Source organism: Balaenoptera musculus, chromosome 1 (genome assembly GCF_009873245.2).
Source record: "Balaenoptera musculus isolate JJ_BM4_2016_0621 chromosome 1, mBalMus1.pri.v3, whole genome shotgun sequence".
NCBI lineage: Eukaryota > Metazoa > Chordata > Mammalia > Artiodactyla > Balaenopteridae > Balaenoptera > Balaenoptera musculus.
In genome coordinates this window covers 18,908,514-18,934,116 of record NC_045785.1, presented here as the reverse complement: position 1 = coordinate 18,934,116, position 25,603 = coordinate 18,908,514, and the positions used below count along the sequence as shown (strand labels likewise).

Sequence of the window (25,603 nt, the reverse complement as noted above, 5' to 3'; positions counted from 1 at the left end):
GGAGAGAGGCCTTGTTTACTTTCACCCTCTCCTTCTGGAAGACTTTCACAAAAGGAACTAGTGTAGCATTTGAAGTAATACATACGTAGAATTTTATTACTAAATACCATACGAGTATACAAAATGCATAACTGAATAACAGCTAAAAAAAAAATCCAAGAAATGTGAAATACACATTTTTTGAAATGATAAAAACGTATCCATGAAAAATATAAAATGTTGCATATATATACAATATATACTTATATATATATAAAACATAAATGAAAACTGTAAATAAGAAATGTATACAGTAGTGAGCAGGCATGGCGGTCGTGTTACACCGAGGCCACTTTGTTCCAGTCGGTCGCCTCTGCTGCTGTCTAGTGTTGAGGAAGTACGTCTATGAGGAGAGTATATCCACTACAGTGTCTTTTAAAAGTCATTTGCACTGAGAATCAAGTGTTTTCAAGTTAACTAACTGACCAAAGGGTGAGGACTCATTGGTCTGAAGTTGACGGAAGAGTCAAGAACGGGAAGAGTCAAGTCAGCTTGTGGAGACAGGGTCCACTTCCCCCATCCGAACGGCAGCCTGCGGGAGAGGGGCTGTAGAGAAGGGCTTCCGAGGAGGAACGAGCCTGCTGGGCTTGTTAAGCAACATGACACTGTCTCTGGCTGGGCAGGCTCTGGCCGGAAGTTCGGAGAATAGATTCAAGCACGAGATGAAGGTTCGGATCAGGACACCTCCCAGGTCCCTTCCTGGCCTTGACGTCTGTGGGTCTGTGACTTGAGGGCCTCTTCCCCAGGGAAGGCATTCAAGTAACAGCACTGAGGCATGAGGAGAGGTTGTGTGTGGCGCGGGGCCACTTCCCAGCTGGCCCCTCGCCTGGAGTCCACTTCAAGAGGTGTGCGGCTGTGGAGGCTCAGGGCTCACAGCTCCTGAAGGATGATCTGGATCTTGCCGTCAAGCTCCCCCACGTCCAGCAGGAAGGCGACATGGTTGCTGTAATGCTGAATGATGTTGTTGTCCATGTTGACCAAGATTCTGGAAGAGAAAAGAAGGCATGCGTAGAATGGGCTGGGCCCCTTGTCTGCAGGACCTCTGAGTAAAGGGGGACAGGGACGGTTACTACCTATCGGACATCCCCAGCACTTCAGGCACCTCTTGGACTTTCTCTCTGACCCTCATAACAACCCACAAGGTGGGCACTCACTGTCCCACTTTACAGGGGAGGACACAATTCCCCAGTGGCCGAGCCCAACTCAGACCCAGGCCTGCTGGCAGCCACGCCCACCTACTGCACCAGATCGCCTCTCCTCACACACGAGTGTGGACACTTTTGAGCAACCAGCACAGTGCGCCTTAGTCACCAGGCCAGACTGAGCCCTCGGACACGGCGTGTGAGTTCAAGTGCAGGACGTGTGGCGGGCGGACCCGTGAGGTCTGGGTTCAACAGCAGGCTGCGATGTGTCACTCAGCTGTGCCTGCCTGATCCACAAGCAGGTGCCACTCAAGGCCCCCTCAGTTTCACCCCAGGAAGCTGAAATCTCAGCGACGGCATCGTGGACTTGAGGAGCTTGGCTGTCTCTCCCCCCACAGTCTTCAGGCAAGGACCTGGGCCAACCTGAGAGGGACAGCGCCTCGGTGGGTGTGGCCCTCTGCAGAGGGTCAAAGCCATAGTGTAGCCAAGGGCACCCCTCTAGGAGCTGCCTCCCCAGTGAAGGACCCACCGGGCTGTGACCTGACCTGAGCACAGCAGCTTCCTCTTTGTAATGGGGGCGGGTGTTTTCCTACATCCACCCCTCCATCCACTTCACCAGCATCTGCTGAGGTCTTTCCATGTTCAAGACCTTGCTCCAAACAAAAACAAGGGCCACATAGAGATCCTAGGTCCCGCCCTCCAGGAGTTTTGAATCTACTAGGGCCCGGGAGAATGGATCCTTATAACCGTATCACCCCAGTTCATAGATGGGGTAGCTGAGCAAAGTCATTTGCCTGGGATCACACAGTTAAGAGATGGCAGAACTGGAATTTGAATCTGGACTCTTGTCTCTTTCCACTGCATCATTTTTTTAGAAGAAGAACAACAACAAAACCCAAAACCCTATAATTATAAGTTAGGAAGTGGCATATAAAAGGAAGGCAAAATCCAGGGCTTGGGGAGAGTTCAAGATGAGGCAAGATTATTTAAGTGGGGCAGGAAGGAGGGCGGTGAGAATCCCAGACTACTACTCCTGGCAGGTAGCCAGCCGTCTGCTTTCCCCGGGGACCCCAGGAGAGGCAGTGGCTTTGTCCCCCGACCCCGAATCCCCCAGATCAGGAGGCATAATGGAGACAGCAGTAGGCTGAAGCCTACGGCCCATGTCCAGTTGTCTCTGCAGTAGCATCAAGCAGCTGCTGCCTTCTGGAAGGAGGTCTGGGCTCAGGCTCCGAGGCCTGGGTGCTGACCGCCAGCATCTAATTATAAGATCCTGCTTCCTTGGGTCCTGTGTGCAGTTCCTTCATTTCACAGAGGGATCTTTGTCTGGGAGCTGCCGGCTGGGAACAGACCAGAGGAGACCAGGGTTGGGGCAGAGGGGTGGACGCTTTGTCAGTGTCGGTGCTTTTTTTAGTCTCCTATAGTGGCATTTACTGAGTGCTTTAGGTGCCAGGCACTAAGTGCCCTACGTGCACTAACTTGAAGGCCTACTCTCAGGCAGGGCCTCCCAGAAGGCCCAGAGCGCATGCCGGCGCACAGGGGACCCCAGACAGGCCCACAGACCCTTTCCTCTCAGAGGTCAATGACAACCGGGCCCTAGAGGCAGGGGCTTGTCAGGAGCTGCTGTCCCAGAATGTGGGCCTCCTGTCACTTGCCAGCTTCTGGCTGTCTTCTGTCCTAGTTCGCATAGAAACCCTGGCCAGCCGCCAGCAAAAACAATGTATTTGTTAATCTTTCAAGCATACTCAGTGGTGCTTGTAAAGCTGATTGTATCTACCTTGTCCAGAGGACTTTCTGGAGGGTTCTGTGAAAATAAACGAGGCCAGTGATTACAATTTCCTGTTCCTCAGATGAGGGAAGCAGCAAATGAGCCTGCCTCTGCTCTCCCAACAGGTTTTTTTGGGGATTCTTCTCATTTAGGCATCGCAGACAATCCTAGGCCTGAGGTTTCATAGCTGGGGTGTGTATGGGGTGTGGGTGCTTCTGAAGGGCCGCTGGGTGATGCCCTGGGCTATGGAGCTGGGCAAATATCAATCTGCTGGCCTGGCCACAGCCTTTATTTGCACACTGCTTAGCGGTTAAGGGAACAAGCAGGAGGCAAGATAAAATAGTGGGTGCAGGCATGGGCTTTAGACAGGCCATGATTCCTCCGGCCAGTTACTAACTCTGTAACCTGGGACTATCCCGAGCCCCAGTTTCCTCATCTGTAGAAATAATCATACCAAATTCAAATGGTCAACGGGACAATGCTTGGGAGTTACTTAACCCAGCGCTTGGCATGTAGGAAGCGCTCCACAAATGCAAGTTAGTATAATTATAGTTGAAATATCTGGCTGGGGCTTAAGGGAAAGACTTGCAACTCGGCCAGTGGGGCTATGGGGCATCTTTGTACGCAGTCATACACAAGGCATTTCCCAGCCCCTCAGCGCAGCCTGAGGTGGGATCTGTAAGAGAGGACGGCGGTGGTAGGTGGGGTGGCAGCCAGGGGGTGTGGACGTTGGCACCAAAGGGGAAGTGGGGCTGGGCTTGTCTGGGCAAAGCAGAGCCTGCCCTCCGCTATGAGGTGGATTCCGCTCCACAGAGCATGTGAGCTCCAGTTCCCAGTTTGAAACCGAAACTTGGAAGGAAAAAAATACACAAAGAGCCCTAGACATTCATACAACCAAAACCAAACGATCCTTTCCCAGGGGCTGCAGGGCTGCACACCTTCCCCCCACCGCCGGCCCTTCTATGGGAGGCTGGGTGGGAGCCAAAGGGGAGGGAAGGAGGCCTGTCTGCGAGGAAGGAGGTGGCCCCTGGGCCTGACTGGATGGGCCCTCAGCTTGAGTACAAAACATGCCTCATTTTGCAGTCCCCTGAAAGAAGAGCCACAGACAGTAGCCACAGGGCAAAGCCTGAGCACCTTCCAGGAAGAGCCGCGGAGAGTAGCGGGAGTTAGTCTCAGGCTGTCCGGAGCTGGAGGGTCAGTCCGAGCTGCTCAGGGTCGGGGAGGGGCTGGGGGGGGTGGTTCCCAGGGCCCTAGTCCAGGATCCTCTAGGCAGGGAAAGGCAGTCATGATTCCTCACTGCACAGGGGCCCCCATGCTGGGCTGGTGAAGTGACCTAGGCAGCAAGGGCTGCAGAGGCCCGGCTCACTGGCTCTGACGGAGGTGGTAGCCTGGGAGGGCCGTCACCACGTGGCCCTCCAACTCCACCCCCCCATGCCACCCCTGCCAAGGAGAGATCTCCTGGGCAGAGAGCAAAGGCTACTGTGGTCCTTAGCACTAACCCTCTGGAGCCCGTGGCAGGTGGCAGTCACTGCCCGGCCCCCTGGAAGGTAAAGCTTTACTCCCTCCTGCCTCATCCAGATTTGAAGATGGAGGAGGCCTGTGGAGCATCCCTGGCTGGGCTCCCTCAAGATGACGTCCAATCACAACTCCCTTCCCAGACTCATTGCCAGCCATTTCTTTCTCGGACCCTCTGACTCAGCCGGTAGCAACTTTGCTGGGCCCTTCTGCTTCTGTGCCTTTACTCCACTGTTCCTGCCCCTCTGAACATTGCTTATCACCTCTGAGCCTCAACTCCCCTATCTGTAAAATGTGCGTAATGGTATCTACCTCATGGTATGGCCGTGATGGTTAAATGAGATAAGCTTAACCTAGTATGTGGCACGTAGTAGGTGGTTAAGTGATGACAGTCACTATCATCATTACCATTATAGTCAAATGACTTGGTTACCTCGGTTATTTCTGACATGTGGCCCTGTGCTTCCCTCTCCCCCTGAGTAGGTGGTGTATGAAGACCCTTGCATCTGTCTCCCACTCCTTTCCTTCCCAACAGCGATCAGTGTCTGGTCTCTGCAGGTGGCCTTGGCCTGATAGGGCGCTCTCCACCCCAACTCCACGTCGCCTCCACCTCTCCACAAGGCCAAGTACAGACACAGCTCAGCTCCGAGCAGCAGGCCTCTGCCAGGCAGGGCGAACCTGCTGGGAGCTCCCTGAGCCAACGTTTTAGAGGGAAAGGGGCAGGGTGGGGGTGTGAGGAGGGAGAGTTGTGCTGGGCACTTACCCCCGCTTGCATTTCTTGTAGACTTTGTAAATGTTCTCCTCAGGGAACCCATACTTCTCAGAGATCTGGAAGAGGATGACAGGAGATTCACCATCTGCTGCCAAAACTGGGTTTATATCAGTCTTTTCTATCGTGACTTTTAATTTCCTGATTATAAAAGTAATATATACCCATATTGTAGAAAAATACAGTGAAGAAAATTATAACTGATCCATAATCCTGTATCCCAGAGATGAACACTAATAACATCTGAGTGTATTCCTTCCTGTCTTTTGGCCATGTACACGGGTATTTTTATATTCCACGTAGATAGTTTTACTTATCATTGTATGTTATAAGCCTTCCCATACCACAACAAACTCTTGACCAACAGCATGTTTAGTGGTTGTAAACTATTACAAAGGTCATCCGCCATTTCCCTCAATCCTTGCCTATCATCAGACATTTGGATTGTTCCAGTGCTGAGGGCTCCCCACTCACCAGCTAGCTGACCAGCTGTGCAAACCACTCGTGGAGATGGAAATGATGCCTAGCTCATAGGGTTGTTGACAGAATTAAATGAATTGGTCTATGTAAAACACTTAGGACAGTTCCTGGTATGTACTAAATAAATGTCAGTACTCAAATAAATAGTCATTATTACTTCAGAAGTGGTGCAACAGGGATGCTCTTGTCCTGCTGTGAGGGGGGGAGGGGTGGATAACCCAAACACTGACCCTTTCTAGCAGGAACTATTTACCCCATTTGATGGGTGAGGATGCTGAGATTGAAGAAGATAAGGTACGCACCCAAGGCCTAGCCTAGAACCCAGATTTCCTGCCCCCATCACATCCCAGAACATTGGAGCTTAGTCTACAAGTGAGGAAATTGCAGCTCAGAGGCCTCAGCAACCTGGCTGAGCTCACACAGAGTCAGCCCATTTCTCCCCAGACCTCCTGAAGTCTCCTGTGGGGCAGACAGAACTGGTCTGGTCCCAGTTCCACCACCTGGGGTTGCAGAACTCTGAACAAGTCACCTTACTTCATGGAGCCTCAGTTTCCTCATTTGTAAAGTGGATGTCATGATGGGATGTACACACAGGTGGTTCTGCACAGGAATTGAGACGGTTATGTCAAGGGCCCGGCCCAGCGCCATCCCTGGGGAAAGCTCGGTCAAAGGCTGCTGGTTAGTACTACTGGCTGCCTTGGAGCTGCAGGGAACCGCAAGCAACAAGCTTCAGGTTGAGGTTGTCCTCTCTGGGCCTTTCAGGAAGAGGAGCCGATCAATCTCCTCAACTGGTCTCTGCCTTGACAGAGATCTCTCCAGGCAAGAAAAGTTCTTAGACTACTTATCTTAATGGCAAGCAATGTGGCTAGAGGCTATCAGGAAGATCTCAAGTCAGCCTAAGCAAGAATTTAGGAGCTTTCTAACTATATGTTGTACAGAGACAGCTGCTTTGTATGGCTGCGCCATAAGCGATGAGCTCTCCATCCCTGAAGTATGCACGTCAAGAGGGGGCACCCACTCGGAAGAGGTACTGAGGAGAGAGCTCGGGCAGCAGATGGGGAGCTGACCCTCTAAGGTACTGTCCAACCCAAAGATTCTGAGTCTATATTCTAGTGACATTAATGGCCTTTTGTGAGCCCGGCTTCCTGGGGCTGGTGCCAAGCAGGGCTGATGCTGTGTGAAGAGAACAGGATAACATAGCCGAGTGGAGAGACCTTGGGCTGGAACCTCAGCTCTGTCACTTCTAGTTACCTTGGCTATTTCCTTATGGGAAATGAGGAGATCATTAATAGTACCCACTTTTCAGGGTTGTTAAGAGAATATGGTGAGCTAGCAAATGCAGCATGCCTGACAAGATGCCTGACACACAGTGGGTCTTCAATAAAAGGTAGCTATGTTATTACTTGATTCATTTTCCCTTCCCCAACCTGACATCTTAGAACCATCTGGCTTTTCTGTGTGGTTCGACCTTGAAACACAGCTGGCCCCGGCGGAGGCTGTGTGTGCTCAATTTTTAGCTGAACCACAAAGCTGCTGTGGATTTTGTTCAGGGCTGTTTCACCTGCTCTCTGGCGGTTTGGGGGGTTGGGGAAGGTCTCCTTGCCCAGACACCACCTTCAGCCGCCCCAGCCAGCGCCCCCCGTCCAACCACAAGCTGGAGGAATGAGGCCCTCTGGGAAAGAAAAAAGGGTATCTCTGGGGCCTGGCCTTTCGGGGTTTCATCCCCATTAAAATAGAAACAGGTTTGCAAAGCCAACAAAAAGCCCTGGCCTGTCAGACAGCAACCATCAGATCACGGAGGATTTACGGTGCGTGCGACTCCCAGGGTGGAGCCCGGGTTCTGGCTGGGAGATAACATCTCAGAGGCGCGCCTCCACCAGCCGGGCCCCACAGGCGCCCTCAGGTGGGTGGGACGGGTGGGCCACCAGAAAGCCAGCGTTCCAGCGTATTCCTTCCCAGAGTCTTCCTGCGGGAAATCGGAACTCTACGGCGAAGAGTGGGGGAGATGGGAGCGGCAGAGCCGCAGTGGCCAGGGAGGGCGGGGCCCACAAGGCCTCTTACCGCACTCCTCAGGCCCTTCAGGTCCGGGGTCTTCAACATGAGGGCGTCAAACACCTCCTCGGTCTCTCTCCGCACGTACAACAGCACTGAGAAGCAAAGGGTGGCTTTTAGTGGTGCAAGGGAACATCTGGGGGTGGGAGAATCTTAAAAAACATTATTTGCAACCTAACATTGATTTCTGCAAAAAGAGCAAATCCTTAATGAGGGTCTGCACCCAGCTGGGAAACACCCTACCTGGCTCTGCAGGTCCCACACACTTGCTCAGACTTTGCTGGTTTTGGCGGGTTTGAATCCCTGCTCTGCCACCTGCCAGCTCTGTGACCCTGAAGAAGTTCTTTTAATATCATTGAGCCTCATTTTTTCCAGACGGAAAATGGGGGCAGCTCCAGCCACTATTTCACAGAGTTGTTGTGGGCAGTATTGATATAACACCAAGTGGGGTGCAAGGCTCAGTTCCAGGTTGCTGGAAGCTTTTGATCTTACTTGCTGGTTGGTTTCTTCCTGATGGTCAGCTACAGCACCCCTCTCTCAGGAAGTCACAGACTTACTGTGTCAAAGACAGAAAGCCAGGTATTGAAAACCCACCCCACTCCTACCCCCATTAGAGAAAGTGGGGGGGACCTGCCCAACATCATGAGCCTGTTGCCTTACCAGCTGCCCCAGGACGCCCACGTTCAAACAAGGTCAGAGGCAGAAGCCCCCCAGCGCCGTGGCTGTCTCTCCAAGCACCCTGGATGCCCTCCTTACCCGCTCCATCCCCTCACTCAAATCCTGGCCCAGCCCCAAACTCCAGGGAGTAAAGCAGCCCTTCGTGCTCTCCCCGCTGGGGTGGGCGCTGCCCTGGCTGCCTGGACCAGAATCAGTTTGAGGCTTTGGGGAGGCCTCGTGGGGGGCTGGGGGTGGGATGGGGTGGGAGTGAGGCTACCTCTCTGTAGGTCATCTTCCTTGGCCTGTTTGGAGGGCAGAGGCTCAAACTCCTCGGTGAAGGGTGAGCAGGTACGCTTCAGAGGCAGCCTGTGGGGATGGCAGGGAGAGGCCTGTGAGGAACCCAGGGTCGGAGGGGCCCCAGAGGTGAAGAAGACCCTATGAGGGTGGGCACAAAGCAGTGGGACAGAGGTTACAGGAGCAGGTTCTGGAGCTGGACTGCATGGGTTTAAATCCCAGCCGTGCCCCTCCCTAGCAGGGGGACAGCCCCTCAGTGTCTGCATCTATAGCAGGGTGCTGCATAAAGTTGTGAGGCTGAAGGAGATAATGCATGCTGCTCTTAGAACAGTGACTACTGTGTGACACACAGTAGACCCTCCATAAATATGGACTATTGTTTCATCATCAGTATTATTCTTTTTTGAAAGAATCGAGTTGGACGTGAGTCAGTGGGAGGAGGGAGGCTTGTGGATTTTAGAGTGAGTCAGACTTCGCTTCCAGCCTGCCTCTGCTTCCTAAAAGCTGTGTGACCTTGGGCAAGTCATTTCACTTCCTCTAGAGCCTCAGTTTCCTCATCTATAAAATAGAGCAAAAACCCCTGCTTGCCTGACTCACTGGGGCTGTCGTGAGGTAATAAGTGATATAATTTGGTGTGAAAGAACCTTATGAAAAGTACTTCTTGTTTATAAGGAGGAGACTGACTCACCTGTGGGGCTCTCCCGAATTCACTCTTTCTTGAGAGAGGACTTCCTGATCATCCTGGCTGACCTACTCTGGTTATTCTTTACATTTTACCAATTTTTAACATGTGGGATTCTTTTACTAAATTTTTGGTTTATTCTTCTAAAAAAAAAAAAAAAAAGGAGGAGACAGATACCGACAATACATGGTCTTCATGAAGCGCTTTCCCGTCTGCAAAGATTCTATTACATGCCGCTTCTCATGTCTGCCTCATCCTCAGGAGGCCATTTGCCTCCTTTGACAGATTTCTAGCTGACGCTTGAGGAGGTGAAGGGACTGTGGCTGACAGAGGGAAGGACGTGGAGGTCCATCCTAGGCTGAAGGGCCAAGGGGCCCTGGCCACCCCGCTTGGCCTCCTGGAGTCTGGTGGGTGTGGGGGGAGGGGACACGGGGTTGATTCCCCTAAGTCCTCCCACACAGCGCCCCTCCTTACTCTCCAAATCTGCACCATCTCAGAGGTTTTCTCTTTCCCATTTTACAAGCAGGTGTCTCGCCAAAGATTCTCCAACTTTTCAAATAAAACAAACCCATAAAAACTCAGGCAATCTCAGTGAGAAAGGAGCATGAGTCTAGCTTGGGGGTTGGGGGCAGAGTCTCAAGGCTGCTTCCTCTGGGCCCGGCCTCTGGCTTGGGGGACAGCAAAGGGAAGGGCAGGCTGGGAGCTTACGAGCAGTAAAGGGGGGACAGGCAGGGAGGTGAGGCCCTTGGCTGCTTCTCTCCGTACCTGTTGGATGTGCCGTGTCCTGCTGAGGGCACTGCCTGCAATGGAGAGAAAGACATTTTCCATCACATACAGGAAGATGAGAGTAGCCCTCAGCTGCTGGAGGTTTCTGGGATGAACCATCTTTGTGGGGAGATACGGGGGAATGCAGTTTCAATGGCTTTCTAGCTCATTCTGCGCAGGTGTGTCCCCTCAAAGTGAGCTGAGACCTTGAGTTGAAAGGAAGCACCAAGCCCCGGTTGGATGAGTCGGGACTCAGTGAACACATGAGGCGCTAAGGAAAGGGTGGCAGAATCAGTGAGTCGCATCTGAGCCCCAGCATGCCCAGAAGGGCTGGCACTGCAGACTGTCCTGCAGCTGGTAACTAGGTAGCTGGAGCGGAGGCAAAAGAAGTGGAAGGGGAAGAGGCAGTCTTTCTGAACCCTCACGTGCGCCTGGCGCCGTGCTACCTGGTGCAGCCATCCCCAGTCCTGTGCGGTAGGCCCCCGGGCCCGAGAGGGCAGAGCCTCGGGGGCAACACGCCACAGGAGGCAGAACTGGGATTCAGAACCGGCCTTTCTGCTCTTCCCGCTCCGCTGGGCCCCCCTCTCAGGCTCACAGGTACAAGCACTGGTGCCCCACTTCTTCCTCCCACAAGGGAGCTTTGCGCCCAGGTGGTCATCTCCCTACTTGAGGCCTCTGGCTGGGGAGAGAGAGTGGGTTATTGCAGCCTCCTGTGCTATGGGGGCCACAGAACTACTTCAGGGCAGTGAAGGCTGTGTGGCGGACACAGAGAAGGCTTTGAATGTGTGCCAGGGCTGACCTCAGGACTGGCTGCTCTTTCAGCACCATAATCTGTCTTATTGTTTGAAGTCACTGCACTGAACACATCTGTACACCGAGGGCCATTTCTGCAAACATTCCCACCTAAACGGTGGGAGCTCAGTGGAAGGCAACAGTCAGATTGTTTAATATGAAAGCAAACTCACAGACAGGCTCTGGGGTCTTGATTCTGCCAATGACTTGTTGAGTGACCTTGCCTGGAAAGTGGGAATAACAGTCTCTACCACAAAGGATGGCTGGGCTGGGCTGCCCAGGTGAGGTGAGGGGGAAACGAGACAATGCAGCAAAAGGCTGGGCCCAGCACCGCTGGCCGGTCAAGGTGCTTGGTAAATGGCTCCCTGTGTTGAGAGGTGGTGTAACTCATGGTAACGGGCACTGTTTCTGAAGCCAGGTTGCCTGGGTCCCAATCCTGGCTCTGCCACGTCCTATGTAATTTTGGTCTCAAAGCCTCAATCTCCATGCCATGAATCCAGGGAGAATCATATTATCAACTTCCCAGGGAGGTAGTGAGGGCTAAAGGAGATAACGCATGGAAAGCACTTAGAGCAGCGCCTGGAGTAAAGTGAGCGCTCACAAGTGTTGCTGTGACGATTATTAGCCACCCAGCTTTGATGCGGCTACAGTCTAACTTGGGACTCAGATATTAGAAACCTGCCCTGTGCGTGCTCCAGGAGTGAACATTTCGATGGGTATGAAGTCCATTTCTTTATTAACATTCTTCTCTTCAGTAGAAAAGGTCACTGAAGTTATATGACCATATATACATTTTTTTAGTCCCCTGGGATTCAGTAAAGATAATTTGATGATATCAGGACCTATCAACATCTAAATTGGCCTGTAATGGTCGAGTTGCAGGTCTGTGCTAAGACAGCCCCACCCAGGGGCCACAACCCTCTCTCAGCCCAAGACACTCACCCCTCCAGGGCGCTGCAGGCCAGAGAAGTGCACGTTGGGGATGAACAGCACCGGCGGGGTTTCCAGGTCTGCCTCAGGCCGCAGGTAGGTGGTCTCATTGCCCCTGAAGCCGGACAGCAGGGAGCCCTTGACGCCTGATGGGAAAAGGAAGGCATTGTGCCTTGAGGTCCCTCCATTCACGCCTCCGACCGCTGCGCTCTAGTCTCCGATACCCTTCACCCCAGCCCAGCCCCGCTGTGACCCATCCCCACTGACCACTGTTGCTGGAGTCGGGGCACTTGACCTTCCTCCGGAACTGCTTCCGCTCGTCATCCCGCATCTTCCTTTCCGCTCCCTGTGGGGGACGAGGGAAAGGGGTCACCAGTGGTCTCGGGAGGGGCTGGCTGCTTTGCCTCTTAAATGTGGACCAGCCCTCTGGTGTTGCTTTCTTCCCAGAGTGAGACCAGGAAACGGGAAGGTACCAGCACTCGGCCCAGCCCAGTGCAGCCCAGCCCTGAGGTCAGGTAGACCATGAGAGACAGAGAAATAGAAAGACGGAGAAAGAAGAAATTGAGAGAGACAGAGAGGTGTGGGGAGAGAGGAACAGAGAGAGAAACAGAAAAGAGAAAGGGACTCGGAGAGAGATAAGAAGAAAGAGAAATGTGAAAAAGACAGACAGACACAGAGAAAAAGAAACCTGGAGAACTATTTACAGAGATCTAGAAAGAGATCTTCAGAAAGAGGAAGGGATGAGAGACAGAAATGCAGAGAGCAGAGGAAAATATACATAGAGAAACCAAGACAAATGACAAGCACACAGGGAGAGACATTCAGAGAGCAAGAAACAGAGACAGACACCCCCAGAATGGCTGGGGAGGATGCACAGGTGGGGGCTGGCCCTTCTCCCTCCCAGGGCCCAGCAGAGGGTCCACCGCAGCCACCTTGTCACAAAAGATCTTGATCTGGCAGACAGCTCGGTGTACCAGGCGCTCAGTGCCTGAGCCACAGTCGTAGGTGTCGATCTGCAGGTTCAGGGGGACACCCTTCACCCCCTTCTGCGAGGAGAAGTCTGTGCTGAGGCAGTTGATGCCGATAAACACCTGGGGACAGATGAGGGAGCTAGCTAAACAGCTGACCCAGGTCACCAGGCCTGCTGTCCCATAACCACCCTGTGTAATTATGGAGCCTACCGTGTGCCTGGTGGGCACCCTTAACTTCACAACGCCTCTGGAAGGCAAACATCACCACCTCTCTTTTACAGACGGGGAAACTGATGCTCAGAGAGGGGTGGCAGCTGTTCCAAGGCGGCACAGGGAATGTGTAAGGGAACCGGAGTTTGAGCTCAGGTCTTCATCAGTGGACAATGCAGCTTCCACTAGATTGCCAAGGGCAGCCCAAAGGCTCAAGGCCCTGGGAGGGAGACTAAGGGTCCTTTAGGAGCTTAAAATCCAGAGCCCATTTTTTTGCAACTCAGAGCAAGGAGGTAGAGAAGGGCCAAATCCCCCTCCCCGCCAGCTCCAGAAGACCACTTTCCTGCTGGCCCTGGGCCACAGAGAGTGAGACACTGCCCCTTTGCGCGGCAACCACCAGCTCTAGCCATAGCTGAACCAGTCACCCCCATTGTACAGCTGAGGAAACTGAGGCTCTGAGCATGGATGTGACTTGTTAACGTTTCCACAGGGAGTTGGGCAGGGTGGCATGGTGGAATGAGCCTGGACATCGGGCCACTTAGACCTCTGCCTCTCAAGCCATCTGGCTTTGGATAAGTCCTTTAATCTCACAGGCCTCAGTTTCTTTATCTGCAAAATGGGGACAATTAAACCTACCTCTTGTGGCTGTGAGGCTGGTAGAAAATCTAGGGGGCTTGGATATTTTGTAACTGTTGTTGTAAGTGGGACAGTTGGAGTCTCAACCCATGTGCCTATGTGCAGCTGATGGCAGCCTGGGGTCAGTCTTAGTTGGGCATCTCTTGGCAAGCTCACCTAGCAATTGCCTACTGCTGACTCCTCCGTGGGACACTAGGCCAGACCCCACTCCAGGCTGGCCCCTGTTCTTTGCGGCATTTCCCTTGGAAATGACCCTGACTTGCACAAGTGGGGGTGGGGTGTGGTACCTGAGCAGACCCCCTTCCTTCCCTGGCTGGGGGGGACCAGGCCCACAGGTGCATGCCAGACATACCTCCCCCTCAGCCAGCTCAGCCCTAATGCAGCCCCCACCCAGCTCACGCCTGAGAAAGACCCAAGCCTGGGGGCTTAAGAGGCTGTGAGAAAATCCCAACCGAAACCCACCTCTCCCTTCCCACGAAACTCATTTCCCCCCTCCCTGAACTGGAGGCCCCAGCTCCTCCCTCAGTCCCTGGTGTCTGTTTGAATAATAATAATCCCTCGCCTTTGTGCCTCCCTTTGTTGTTTTCAGAGCCCCTTCACCTCCATTTTCTCCAGGCAGCCTGGACCGCCCCATGAGGCAAGGCAGGGAGACAGGGATTAGGCCCCCAGCTTTTCTAGGCCAGAAAGGCCCTTGCCAAGAGCCGGATCCAACCTTGGTCTGATGGGGTAAGTCTGGCCCAGGTAGGTGAAGGGACAGGCCCAGGGTTACCCAGTCCCCAACTTGCAGACTAGTGCCCTTTCCATGATGCCACCTGTCCAAACAGAAAACCAAGACACAGAGGGACACTGCAGCACAGGTGAGTTCAAGTCTGGTCTCAAGCACTAAACGGCTTAATCACTGGTGTGAAAAAAAATCACCAGAGGCTCCATTTCTCAGGTCTCTCCGATGGGCCTGGCATCGTGCCTGTCTCTTTGACGTGCGTGATCTCGTAGGATCTTCACCACAACTCTAGGAGGCAGAGGCAGATTATTCTTCCCTTCCTATGCGCTCAAGAAGTGAGGTAATGGGTTTAAGCCCTTATCTACCAGACTCCAAAGCACTTCTCCTGCAACTCTCTGCACTAGCCCACAAGTCAGGAAACCTGGCGTCAGCAGCAGCTTGCTGTGTGGCCACGCGCAAGGCTTAGTTTTCCTGTCTGGTAAATAGGTGGATTGGATTAATTAACAACAGCCACCGCTTCTGTGCCAGGCTGTGCTCTACCTTTTCCTTATCGCACCTGATCCTCACGCCAACCTATCAGTTGGTGCTATGGTTACACCCCAATTTTCAGCTAAGACATCTGTCCAAGGTCACAGAGCTGGGAAGTGGGCCCAGCGTTCCTGGCTTCTCCACACTAGGTATCCTGCCTCCTCCACTGGTGCCCTCATCGGAGCAGCTGCCACAATCATAGGTACAGGCAAGCCCTTTTCCCAGGATGGGGACTTCCTGGCAGCCTAGCCCCATTCTGGCCATGCCCCCAGCACTGACCTTGGCCTCCTCGTTGACATTCCACACAAAGGACAGTGCATTATAGGCCACCTCCTCAATGTGTTGCACAGTGTTGAAGTTTTCTTTGCAGTCAGCTGAAACCACAGGAGACCAGAAGGAGAGTCAGAAGGGAAGGGATTTGGGGGCCCCATGGGGAGGGGTCATTTAGGGGGTGGGCCTTGTTCTTGGCAGGGACTTGTATCCTCTCCCCCAAGGACCATGCTTCAATGCAGGGAGGAAATTAGTTATTGTGCCCTGGGCTACAGGTGGAAAAACTGAGGTCCAGCCTGAGAAGCAGATCTGTCCAAACTCCAGAGGACTCCTTAACTTTGCCAACTAGGCCAGGGCCCTCATGATTTTGTGGTGGAGCTTATACTTTTCATGGGATTGTGATTTAGGACATCTCCCAGACAAAGCAGTAGTAGTAGTAGTAATAATCGCAGTAATAGTGGTAGTAATAGCCATAGTAAAAGTCGTAGTACCAGTACTACTAGTATTGAACTAGTAATGTTAAATAAATGATAGTACTACTGTCATTTATCGAACACTTACAATATGGCAAGCCTTCAGTTAATCCTCACAACAATATTATGAATATTCAGCTTACACATGAGGAAAACAAAGCTCAGAGAAGTTTGGTCACTTGCCCAGGGTCACACAGCTAATAAAAGGCAGAGTAAGGACTGGAGCCCGGCTCTGTCTGGCTCCTGAACCCAGGCTCCTAACCACTTTACTAACTGGCCTCTCAGATAAGTCACTGAATCATCCCTATTTGTATTATGTTCTCTAGTACACGTGGCTCCAAGGCAGAAACAGCTCTGTAGGCAGGCAGGGCAGCTGCCGTTTTTCCAGTTGACAGCGGAAGAAACCAAGGCCCAGGAAGGGGAGGTGACACAGGCCACACAGCCAGGAAGAGAGTGATAGAGCCACAACCTGGAGATCTGAGGATGGACAGTGCCTCCCGCTCATCGCGGGGCCCGGGACAAGGTGGCACACACAGAAGGCCTTCCCCCTGTCCCCTTCCCTCTGACAAAGCCCAAAGGTTCCGGCTTCCAAGGCAGAACTGCCCTTGCACTGTGCTTCAAGCCTTCCAAATCACCCACTGCCTGCACTGTTATGCATTTGTGTCTCAATTGGCCAAGCCCCCTGATGGGGACAAGCAGGTCAGCATCCCAGGGGTGTATTTATCTGACACTGCTAGGGTCCCCAGGGTCCTGTTTATCCCAAAGCAACACAGAAAAGAGGTCATTGCTTCCAGCCAACAGATGCAAATCCCTGCAAACCCCACAGCGTTTGACCTGGAGACAGAGGCCAGGCAGGCGGCTGGAGTCAGAAATAAGTCCTGCAGAGGTCAGAGGGGGCTGGGAAAAAGGGGCACAGCAAGCAAGGCCTAAGTGGGGGGTGTGTGTGTGTGCGTGTGTGTGTGTGTGTGTGTGTGTGTGTGTGTGTGTCTGTTGTGAGACAGAGGAAGAGAGACCGGGACGGAGGGCTCGGGCGGGCTCTTACCCACATCGATGACCCGCTGCTTGGCGGTGGGTTGCCGGGAATGCCAGTGCTTCCAGAAGCGCAGCTGCTCCACCGGGCCCTTCTCGTTGTCGAAGACCACCATCACCACACTCTGCAAGCACAGCAGTCACTGTGACCCCCAGCCTCAGAAGAGGCCCAGGCAGCCTCATCCCTCGCCAGAGCCCGGGTCAAGCGGCCCAGCCCTTTGGCTTAGTTTCCCCCGCTCCGTGGCGATGGGCAGTCACACAACAGCACCCTCTCCCTGGGGTCCCTGGCCGGCAGGGCTGACCCGACCCCCGCACCAACTGCCCAAGTACCTTGACTTTGCTGGAGGACAAGGCAAGGCCTTTGCCGCCTGCTGGGGTCCGCAGGGTGACAGGGTAGAACTGGCCCTTGTTGAGGTAGGCCATGGGCGACTCGCCCGATTTGAGGTGGACGGCTCTCGGGGAGCCCAGGGTGTACTCAAAGTCACTGCGGGGAGGAGGGGGAGGAGAGTGAGGCTGGGCTCCCAGGCAGGAGCATCCCAAAGGGCGGTGGGGCAGGAAGCCCGAGGCTCTGCTATGGCCTTACTATGTGACCTCAGTAAATCACTTTACTTCCTGGGGACTCAGTTTCCTCTTTTTCAGAGTTTCTATTTAATGGCTTTATTGAGCCACAGTCCTCCTGAATAATGAATAGTGGAAACCAGAGACCCCTGAGGGGTGACAAAGTTATAGGGAAGACTAGGACAACAGAACCTTGGTTTTCTAACAGGGTGCTGAGCTCTGAGGTCCTTGTCACAGCCCAGGAAAGGGATGTAGAAATGACTCTATTCTTTTATGTGCCTTCACTCCCCTCTTTTCATTCACTGACGATGCCTGTTCTGGGGACAGTAGGGTCTTTCTGGCAGCCCACTGCCCAGGTGGCCAAGGGTCCAGGGAGGCTGACTTACCTCTTGGGGCTGGGATAGTCCTCTGGACACGGGGGTTCCGGGGATGATTTCAGGATATCTGGGAAGAGCAGCGACTGCAGAGAAACACAATCCAGAGAAAATAAATGACCACATTCAGTTCTGCTGGGACCTCAGCCCAGGGCCACTGCATACAACTGTGAAGGTTGTATAGTGTACAACCTGGACAACAGTACATGGCAGCCCTGCCTCAGCTCAAGGACTCTTTCTCCCATGCATTCCAAAGCTCTGACCGCCTCACTGTCTTCTCTCCTTCCGTACACGTGTGACTACACCCAGGGATGCTGTGAGGGATATGGGGGTGGGCCCTCACCTCCTGTGGGTCATCTTTGAAGGTGCTGTCAGGCTGCCAGCGCTGTGTGGGAGGCACCCCATGAATGCTCTCAAACAAGGAGCTGAGGGAGCCATTATCATACACATCACTGGTGGGCAGCAGGTAGCCGTCCACAGAGCCAGCTTCCAGCTTGCTGGGGCCTGGGGTGAGGAGAGCTGCCTTGCCCGGTGTGGGTGCAGCCCCCTCCAAGCTCATTAGGTTATTCTTCTTGAGCACATCTGGGTACTCTGGGGTTCCAGACACATTCTCTGTCAGGAATTTCATGAGGTGCGTGGGACTTTCAAGGGGAGTGAGGTCCATCTCATATTCCATGCCATGGTAGTACCTGAGGAGAGACAGGAGGGATAAGTGGGTGCACCTCTTCTCTCTGAGGGGCGGGGGTTCCTTGGCTGGATTGGAGGGTGACCATCACACTGACATACTGACCTCCTTTAATCCAATGTAATGTTAGGTCTTACCAACATGTGTGAAACAAGATACTGCAGCAAGCCAGTGTGTCACAGGGATGAGCAGGGAGGAGGGGGTCAAGAATGGAACCAAGTACAGGCTCAGAGTTCAGGGGGCAAATGTCTGCTTTATCCATTACAGTACTTGGTAATTAAAAAAACTGAAAGTTTAATTATTTATTTCTTATCCAGAGTCAAATGTCCCCACACTAAAAAAACCGTATTGAGTCATCCATGGTGTGGGCAAGAGTGGGTATTTGTGAGTACAGTTAATGTACGTTGAGAAAAAGGTCTGAAAGGATATACCCCAAACTATTAAGGGGGGCAGGGAAGTAGGATTACAAGAAACTTATTTTTTTACTTTATTTATTTTTTTAGCAAAAATAACAGTGACTTTAATGCATTTAATTTTACAGAATCCAAAGAATTTTTACATATGGTCCTCACTTGGTTGTCAAAAGAGCCAGATAGACTATTTTCACACATAAGGCCCAGAGATTCACAGAATCAGAGACACTGAGTGAACACACAGACCTTATAATAAGATGATTCTATTATCAGTGGGTGCTCTCCTTTAATTGTGCCAGTCTTCCATTCCCACCACCATACTTCTGTTTCTCAATGCCCAGCCCCAGTATGGATATTTATTTTGTTACTATACCAAATTTATTTTTAAAAAGTAAACTAAATTTAAAAATAGTTACAACAATAGTTTAATTATTATAATTATACAAATATTGTTTCCTGGCTGGCCAAAAATTTTACTATAACTTTTCTTAGAACAACTTTTGTTGTTATTGGAATTATGATATTAATGAGTTTTTTCATTTTATAATTTTCTACTTATCTATTCATAATTTCCCTAAAACTGTCATACACCTATAAACAATTTTCTTCAGATGAACAAATATATTATGTAATCCGCCAGTTCATTCCTCCCTCCTCCCCTTCCTTCCTTTCTTCCTTTTTTACTTTATACATTTCTACAGAGTTTGAATATTTTATAACAAGTAGGTATTATTTTATAATCAGAAAAGCTAACAACATTTTAAAAAATTAGTTTTGAGAAAAGTCTCCTGCACCGAAGCCCACTGTTTCTAGCAGTGCAGGGGCCCTGAGCCAGCCGCAAGAGTCGCAATGCCTGCCTTAGCAGTTTGGATGTTCTCGAGGGCAGAGAGGAGACCAGAAGGTTTCCCAGCAGAAGCCCTGCCCAGTGCGGGGAAAGGAAAAGTGGAGCAAGGGGGGCAGGGTCCTTCCAGTGCCCATCTGGCCATAAGCACGGCCTGGGCTGCTTTCTACAAGAAAAGGAACATCAGTGCCCCGAGGCACTAATGCCAGGCAGAGGCCCAAGAGAGCCAAGGGAAAGAAATATGGGAACATAGGTGCCCCCTCCCCTTGAGGCTGCAGGGAGGGTTTTGGAGCTAGGACAGAAAAGCTTCCATCAGGGCTTTTCCACCACTATGGCTTTGAAGTTTGTTTTCAGTAAACTCCAGCTCACGTGGCCTGCAGGCACCTAGGATGTGTGTGTGTGTGTGTCTGTGTGTCTGTGTGTCTGTGTGTTCAAGCAAGGTCTCACTATGATTTTGTGGGCCCTAGTCTCTTTTGCCTTCATAGATCCCTTCCTCCATAAAAATATTTTAAAAACCTTTTACAATTGCATTGGTATAAATACAAATATAACCCAGGTTGGATCATATTCATTGTTTTCTTCTGACTTTAAAATAGATTACAATGCCTTCGTGGGCCCCTAAGAGTACGGTGGGCCCTAAGGACTGTACCTCCTGTGCCCAGGGGATAAGGGGCCTAGAGGTGGGGGTGGGGAAGGGCAAAGGGACAGAGATGGTGGCGCCGGCGAGCCTCACCTCTTTCCTTGGTCGTTCCGGCCCCCAGTGCTGGAGGACAGTAGCCGCTTCTCCTTGGGGCCCTGAGAGGAGAGGAAGGAAGGATTTATGCATGGCTCTTGGGTACGATCTGGCTGTTAGGAGCCTCAACCCCCTCCGGGGAACTTGGCCAGGCAGGGTAGCTATCTTGGTCACTGGGAGAAAACCCACCAGTCCTTCGAGTTGTCAGGCCATCATTTAGTCTGAGCCCCAAGTTACAGAGTGGGGAGCAGTACCCCAAGATTAGCAGTTAGGAATCATGGAATTTGGAGTCAAGCAGGCCTAGCTTAAGTTCTAGCTTTACCACTTAAAAGTGCTGTGTGACTCTGGATAAATGACAGTGCTTTTCTGAGATTCAGTTTCTTCATATGTCAAGTGGGGGATCATGAACTCTACTTCAAGGGGATTGCGAAGATTTATTAATAAAAATAATGTTTACTGTTTTTTAATGGAGTACTTCCTATGCACTGGACCCTGTGCTATGTGCCTTCTCTGTGTCCTCTAATTTAATCCCTACAACAACTCTATGATGTCTACTAATGTTATCCCCCTTATATGGATGAGGAAACTGAAGCCAAGAGAGGCTCCGTCATCTTAGTGATTAGGAGTGTGGACCTCTTGGGTTTAGTTCCTAGATCTGCCACGTATTGGCTGTGTGATCTTGCGCAAGTCCCTTAACCTTTCTGCACCTCGTTGTCCTCATCTGTAAAACAGGAATAATAATAGTGATACCAACCCCTGGGACTGCTGTGAGTGTTTAGACCGGCACCTGACACATGGAGGGGACTATGTAAATGTTATCTTTCATGATTATGGTCATAATATTGTATCTTAGAGCATCCAGGTCATTTCTCCCTAAGGCTAATAAAGCCAGAACAAGGTCTCCGACCCAGCCTAGTGACTCCAACGCCTGGGTTCTTAGTCTCACCCCGTGGAAGAGCATGAGGAAAGGTGCCTGGCACAGTGCCCAGCATTCAGTAAGAAATGGTAAGTGGTCACCTCTAGGACTATATTGCTCAAAGCCACATTGCCAGCTTGTGGTAGGAACAGGTCTCGAACTCCCAACTTGGTGCTCTTTCCACACCATTAGATCATGTCTTTACTATACATAGTGCTGCTCTGAATCTAACATGCTCTGGGATGGGAAGAGGGGGGCAGGTGTATCTCACCGGAACACTATATTGCAATAAACCACTGCAAGCGTCACCTTCAGAGCCTGTCCCCACCACTCTGGCCCTGGGAACGGCCTCTTGCCCAGGGGAGATGATGCTAGATTTTATTTTACGGCCCAACTTCAAGCTATATATCACAGGCTGGAGTTTAAGCTCAGACCTAGAATTCTGGCTCCTACCATGTCGCCAGGCTGAGGCAGTTAGTTCCAATTTCTTTTCCATCAAATGCTATGAGGATGTTATCAGTCTGCTGGGGAGAAGGTAAGGTAGGGTAACCATACCACTCCAGGATGAGAACCAAAGCCAGAGAGATAATTTGGGGCTTTCTCATATCTGAGGCCACTTCCCCCCTTGGCCTCTGAATTTACAGAGAGTTTACCTTCCTTTGTGTAGCAGAATAGGTAAACTACTTCTTGGGCCTGTGAATTTGAGGGCTTATTTACAAGGTGGCTTTAAATCTTCAAGTTCAGATTCAGTTATCACAATATTTAGCTATTCATGTCCCCCAGCCTCAGATCTGGGAAAGTCTCTTGGAGAAATAACCCAGCCTAGGAAGAGCAAGAAAGTTTGCTGTCATATGACAATTCAGACAGATGGGTAGTGGCTGCCTGGACTACTAGGTTGAAAAAGATTTTGTGTCCTCATATACCCTCAGTGAGAATACAGTTTGTAATCCATTAGCAATGTCTGGCACAGGCACTGGAAGAGGGGTGATGTCGTGTGTAATGTACTTGTGGTTACTGACAGCTTTAAGCACACTTATCATATATGAGAGTGCCTAATTCCTGTTCTCAGGAACTGACAGTCTCCCAGAGTCAAGGCCAAGGCCCAGGAAACAATTAGAGAACAATAAAAGATGGTCTGTCAGGAGGTATTACAATGCATATAATGGCAGCGAGGGTATGAACGATAGTGAGACACTCAGGAGAGGGAGAGGTGATGTGGCAGCATGGCTTCCAAGAGAAGGTGGGCCTTGGGAAGGGTCCTGAAAGAAGGGAATGGATTCAAGAGGAAAAGGCATGTTCTAGGTGGTGGGGTTAGAATAGGCAGGTAGGGATGACAGGGCAACTGGGATGACCTAAGGTACAGGGGCAGAAAGAAGATGGTAGGTTGGGGGTATTGCTGTGGTGTGTAAGGCCAAGGCCTTGATCCATTCAATCAACACGTATTGAGCACTGTGTGGCAGGCAGTATGGGGTGCTAGGGGCTCAGTAATGATCATGACATGATTCCTGCCCTCCAGGAGCTCAGTGTCATGGGGGAGATGGAGGAATAAATGCACAAACAGCAAGTTTCTAAGGAGAGCTTCAAGGAAAAGGATGGTGGTTGCTGAGGGTGCCCAGAGGAGGCACAGAATGGGAGACCCCGGAAAGCCTTCCTCGCCTCTGGTGGAATGAGCTGACATTGAAGCTGAGGCCCAAAGCTGAGAGCACGGTTTAGCTAGGGGAAAGGGGAGGGTACCAGGCAGAGGGAACAGCATGTGCAAAAGCCCAGAGGTGTGAAAGAACATGGTGAGGGGTTAGGGGTGGTCATGGTGGGCTAGTGAGCCATGAGGCCTGAAAGCGAAGACACACAGTCCGTTAGAGGGGGGCATGCCCAGAGGTGGCGAACGTACCATGTAGTAATCGTAGAGGAAGCTCAGGGCCGCAACGCTCTCATCGTCTCCATTGACTCTCATCATGGCCTTCGTGGCCGCCGTCAAGGGATTTTCAAGGTAGGTCTTCCAGGCCTCATCCTCGTTAGTGTAGGGGAATTTCTGGAAGTTAACTGGGTCGTTCTTTAGCAGCCGTACGGATCTGAAACTGAAAGGCAAGTAGGGAAGGTCAAATTTAGGCTGTCCCAGCAGAAGTTCTGTGAATGGTCAGCCTCAGAGCAACACCCAGGAATTCAGAGAGTTATCAGCCTTGAAAACTTGAAACTGCTTCTTCTGTCATCACTGGGCAGATGGAGCAGTAGAATGTATCCACACTCTGGAGCCAGATGCTTTGGGTCACCACCAAATGTTACCACGTAGAAGCTGTAGACCTGGGGCCTCAGTTCCCTCATCTACAACATGAAGACTGTAATCCCAACCTCGCAAGGCTTCAGAGAAGATTCAATAAAATGCTTCCATGGTAGATACTTACTCAAGGGGAATTAGTGTAACAAGGATGGGAAGTAACAATGAAAAGCTGCAGAGAATAAAATTTCCAGGTAACTCAGCATGAGTTCTTCTGATGAACTTCTCCTCAAGACCGAGAAAGACACAGAAGGCTGGAGATCATTTCAACTTAGAGAGTGTGGTGAGGAACAGAAAGAGCCCGAGCAAGGAAGCCCACAGGCAGAACCTGGTCTTGGGAAATGGCATTTCAGACCAACATTTATTGTAGAGCGCCCAAGCAGCTGCTCAGATGCCAGGAACTGGAGTGGAATGCTGCAGGGCACCCCTAGGCAGGCAGAACCTGGGCGCCGTGCTGAGAACTTGGACAAATACAAGCCACATAGGCTCAAAGGTAAGAGATCAGGAAAGACTCTTTGGAGGAGGCAGACATTTTAGTTGGGGACACTCCGCACGGGGGATTATATCACTCAGATATGTAGGGCGAGTGTCCCAGGAATAGGAACATAATACAGATTAATGATGATGATGATAAAAATAATGTCTAATCTTTATTGAACACTGACCATGTTTTAGGCACTGAGCTAAGCACTTTTCATGGATTATCTCATTTAATTCTCACCACAACACTGTGAGGCATGTAGTATTATTTTCCCTATTTTATACATGAGGAAACTGAAGCTCCGAGAAGTTAAGGGAGTTGCCCAAGGTCCCAGTTAGTGGGTTAGTGAGTGGCCCAGAGGGGATTCAAGCTTAAGCAGGATGATGCTGTAATATAGAATAGTGTTCTCAAACTTTTGCTGCCTCAGAATGACACGGAGGGCTTGTTAAAACACAGATTTCCAGGCCCCACCCCTAAGTTCCCTGGTAATGCTGATGCTGGTGGTTTGGGGACCACGCTTTGTGAATCACTGGTGTAGAACATGCTCTTAATCATGAGCAAGGGCATAGAGGTGGGAAAGTCCTGCTTATGTTCACTTTAGAGCAAAGAATGTGTGAAGGATACTGGTAGGTGAGAAGCTGGGGACAGCCAGACTGAGAAAAGAGAACTCCTGAGACTGGTGTCCTGGTGCCCCGGTGCCCCCCTTTCTAGGTGAGTCTCATAGATTCTCTAATGCTAGAGACATAGGAGTAATGCCAGCTGCCGTTTACTACACTATATATGAACACTTTCCACTCATCAGCTCTGCTCCTTACAAGAACTTTAGAGGTAAGGATCATGTGCTGCAGTTCACAGATGGAGAGACCCAAGACTCGGAGGAGATAAGAAAATGCCCCCAAATCACCCAACTAGTCCATGACACAACCAGGATTTAAACCCAGGCTTGTCTAGTACCAAAGCCACACATTTTCCACTAAGCCATACAGCTTTACCATAGTGCAAGAGGGCAATCCCTACCACAACAGAGAAATGCTCTAGTTGTGGAATCGCAGGCACTGTGGCAGACTGGTGGGTGGGCAAGGACCGTCACAAATCACACCACAGGAAGTGCCCTCCTGCTGCCCCGCGGCTCAAGCCTGCATTCTCAGACACAGAGGGAACAGCAGACAGGCCACAGCCAGACAGGTCGGGGGTGGCACTCAACCAGGGGCTTCTTCCAGGGCAGCGTCTCCCATCTCACTGAGCGCCAGGGTGTGGGGTATTGGGCTCTGAAAGGGAGGGAGAGGGAGCTGTCACACAGGAAAGAGAGATGACAGAAACCTTCCTGCTCCAGGGGCATGTAGAGGGAGGCACACCTCAAGTTTCTGCTTCTATAAATCAAGGGCCTTAAGATGGAGAGGTGAGAAAAGGCCCCTCCCAGCTGCCTCCTGGGCCTGGGGTTAGAGGAACTCACAGAGCAAGCCCAGGTGGCTGCCCCCAACCCCTCCCAGTCCCAGCCTACACGGAACTCCTAAGCCAAGGGGGCATAGGAGAAGCAGGGAAAGGCCTGGTGGACCACTCTCTGGGTCAACAAGGAATCCCAGCGCTTAGCACCGTTCCCTGTTTATAAA

General features: G+C 51.5%; 1 protein-coding gene across 7 annotated transcripts in view; it reads right to left on the bottom strand.

Moving 5' to 3' along the window:
• Positions 1-93: 93 nt before the first annotated feature.
• The window catches only part of GRHL3 (grainyhead like transcription factor 3), a 34,960-nt gene continuing 9,450 nt past the window's right edge, over positions 94-25,603 (bottom strand). For 2 of the 7 annotated variants that reach the window (XM_036823746.1, XM_036823736.1), the window contains exons 2-16: positions 23,129-23,315; positions 20,325-20,386; positions 17,996-18,341; positions 17,665-17,738; positions 17,051-17,204; positions 16,734-16,845; positions 15,228-15,322; positions 12,815-12,973; positions 12,150-12,228; positions 11,895-12,028; positions 10,161-10,195; positions 8,697-8,854; positions 7,772-7,857; positions 5,225-5,289; positions 94-1,024 (exon numbers count right to left, since the gene is read on the bottom strand). In XM_036823746.1, coding sequence (XP_036679641.1) covers positions 910-1,024; positions 5,225-5,289; positions 7,772-7,857; positions 8,697-8,854; positions 10,161-10,195; positions 11,895-12,028; positions 12,150-12,228; positions 12,815-12,973; positions 15,228-15,322; positions 16,734-16,845; positions 17,051-17,204; positions 17,665-17,738; positions 17,996-18,341; positions 20,325-20,386; positions 23,129-23,315 — 1,861 coding nt within the window. In that variant the 3' untranslated portion in view covers positions 94-909. The other 5 variants (XM_036823752.1, XM_036823757.1, XM_036823767.1 and 2 more) reach the window with 5 other exon arrangements.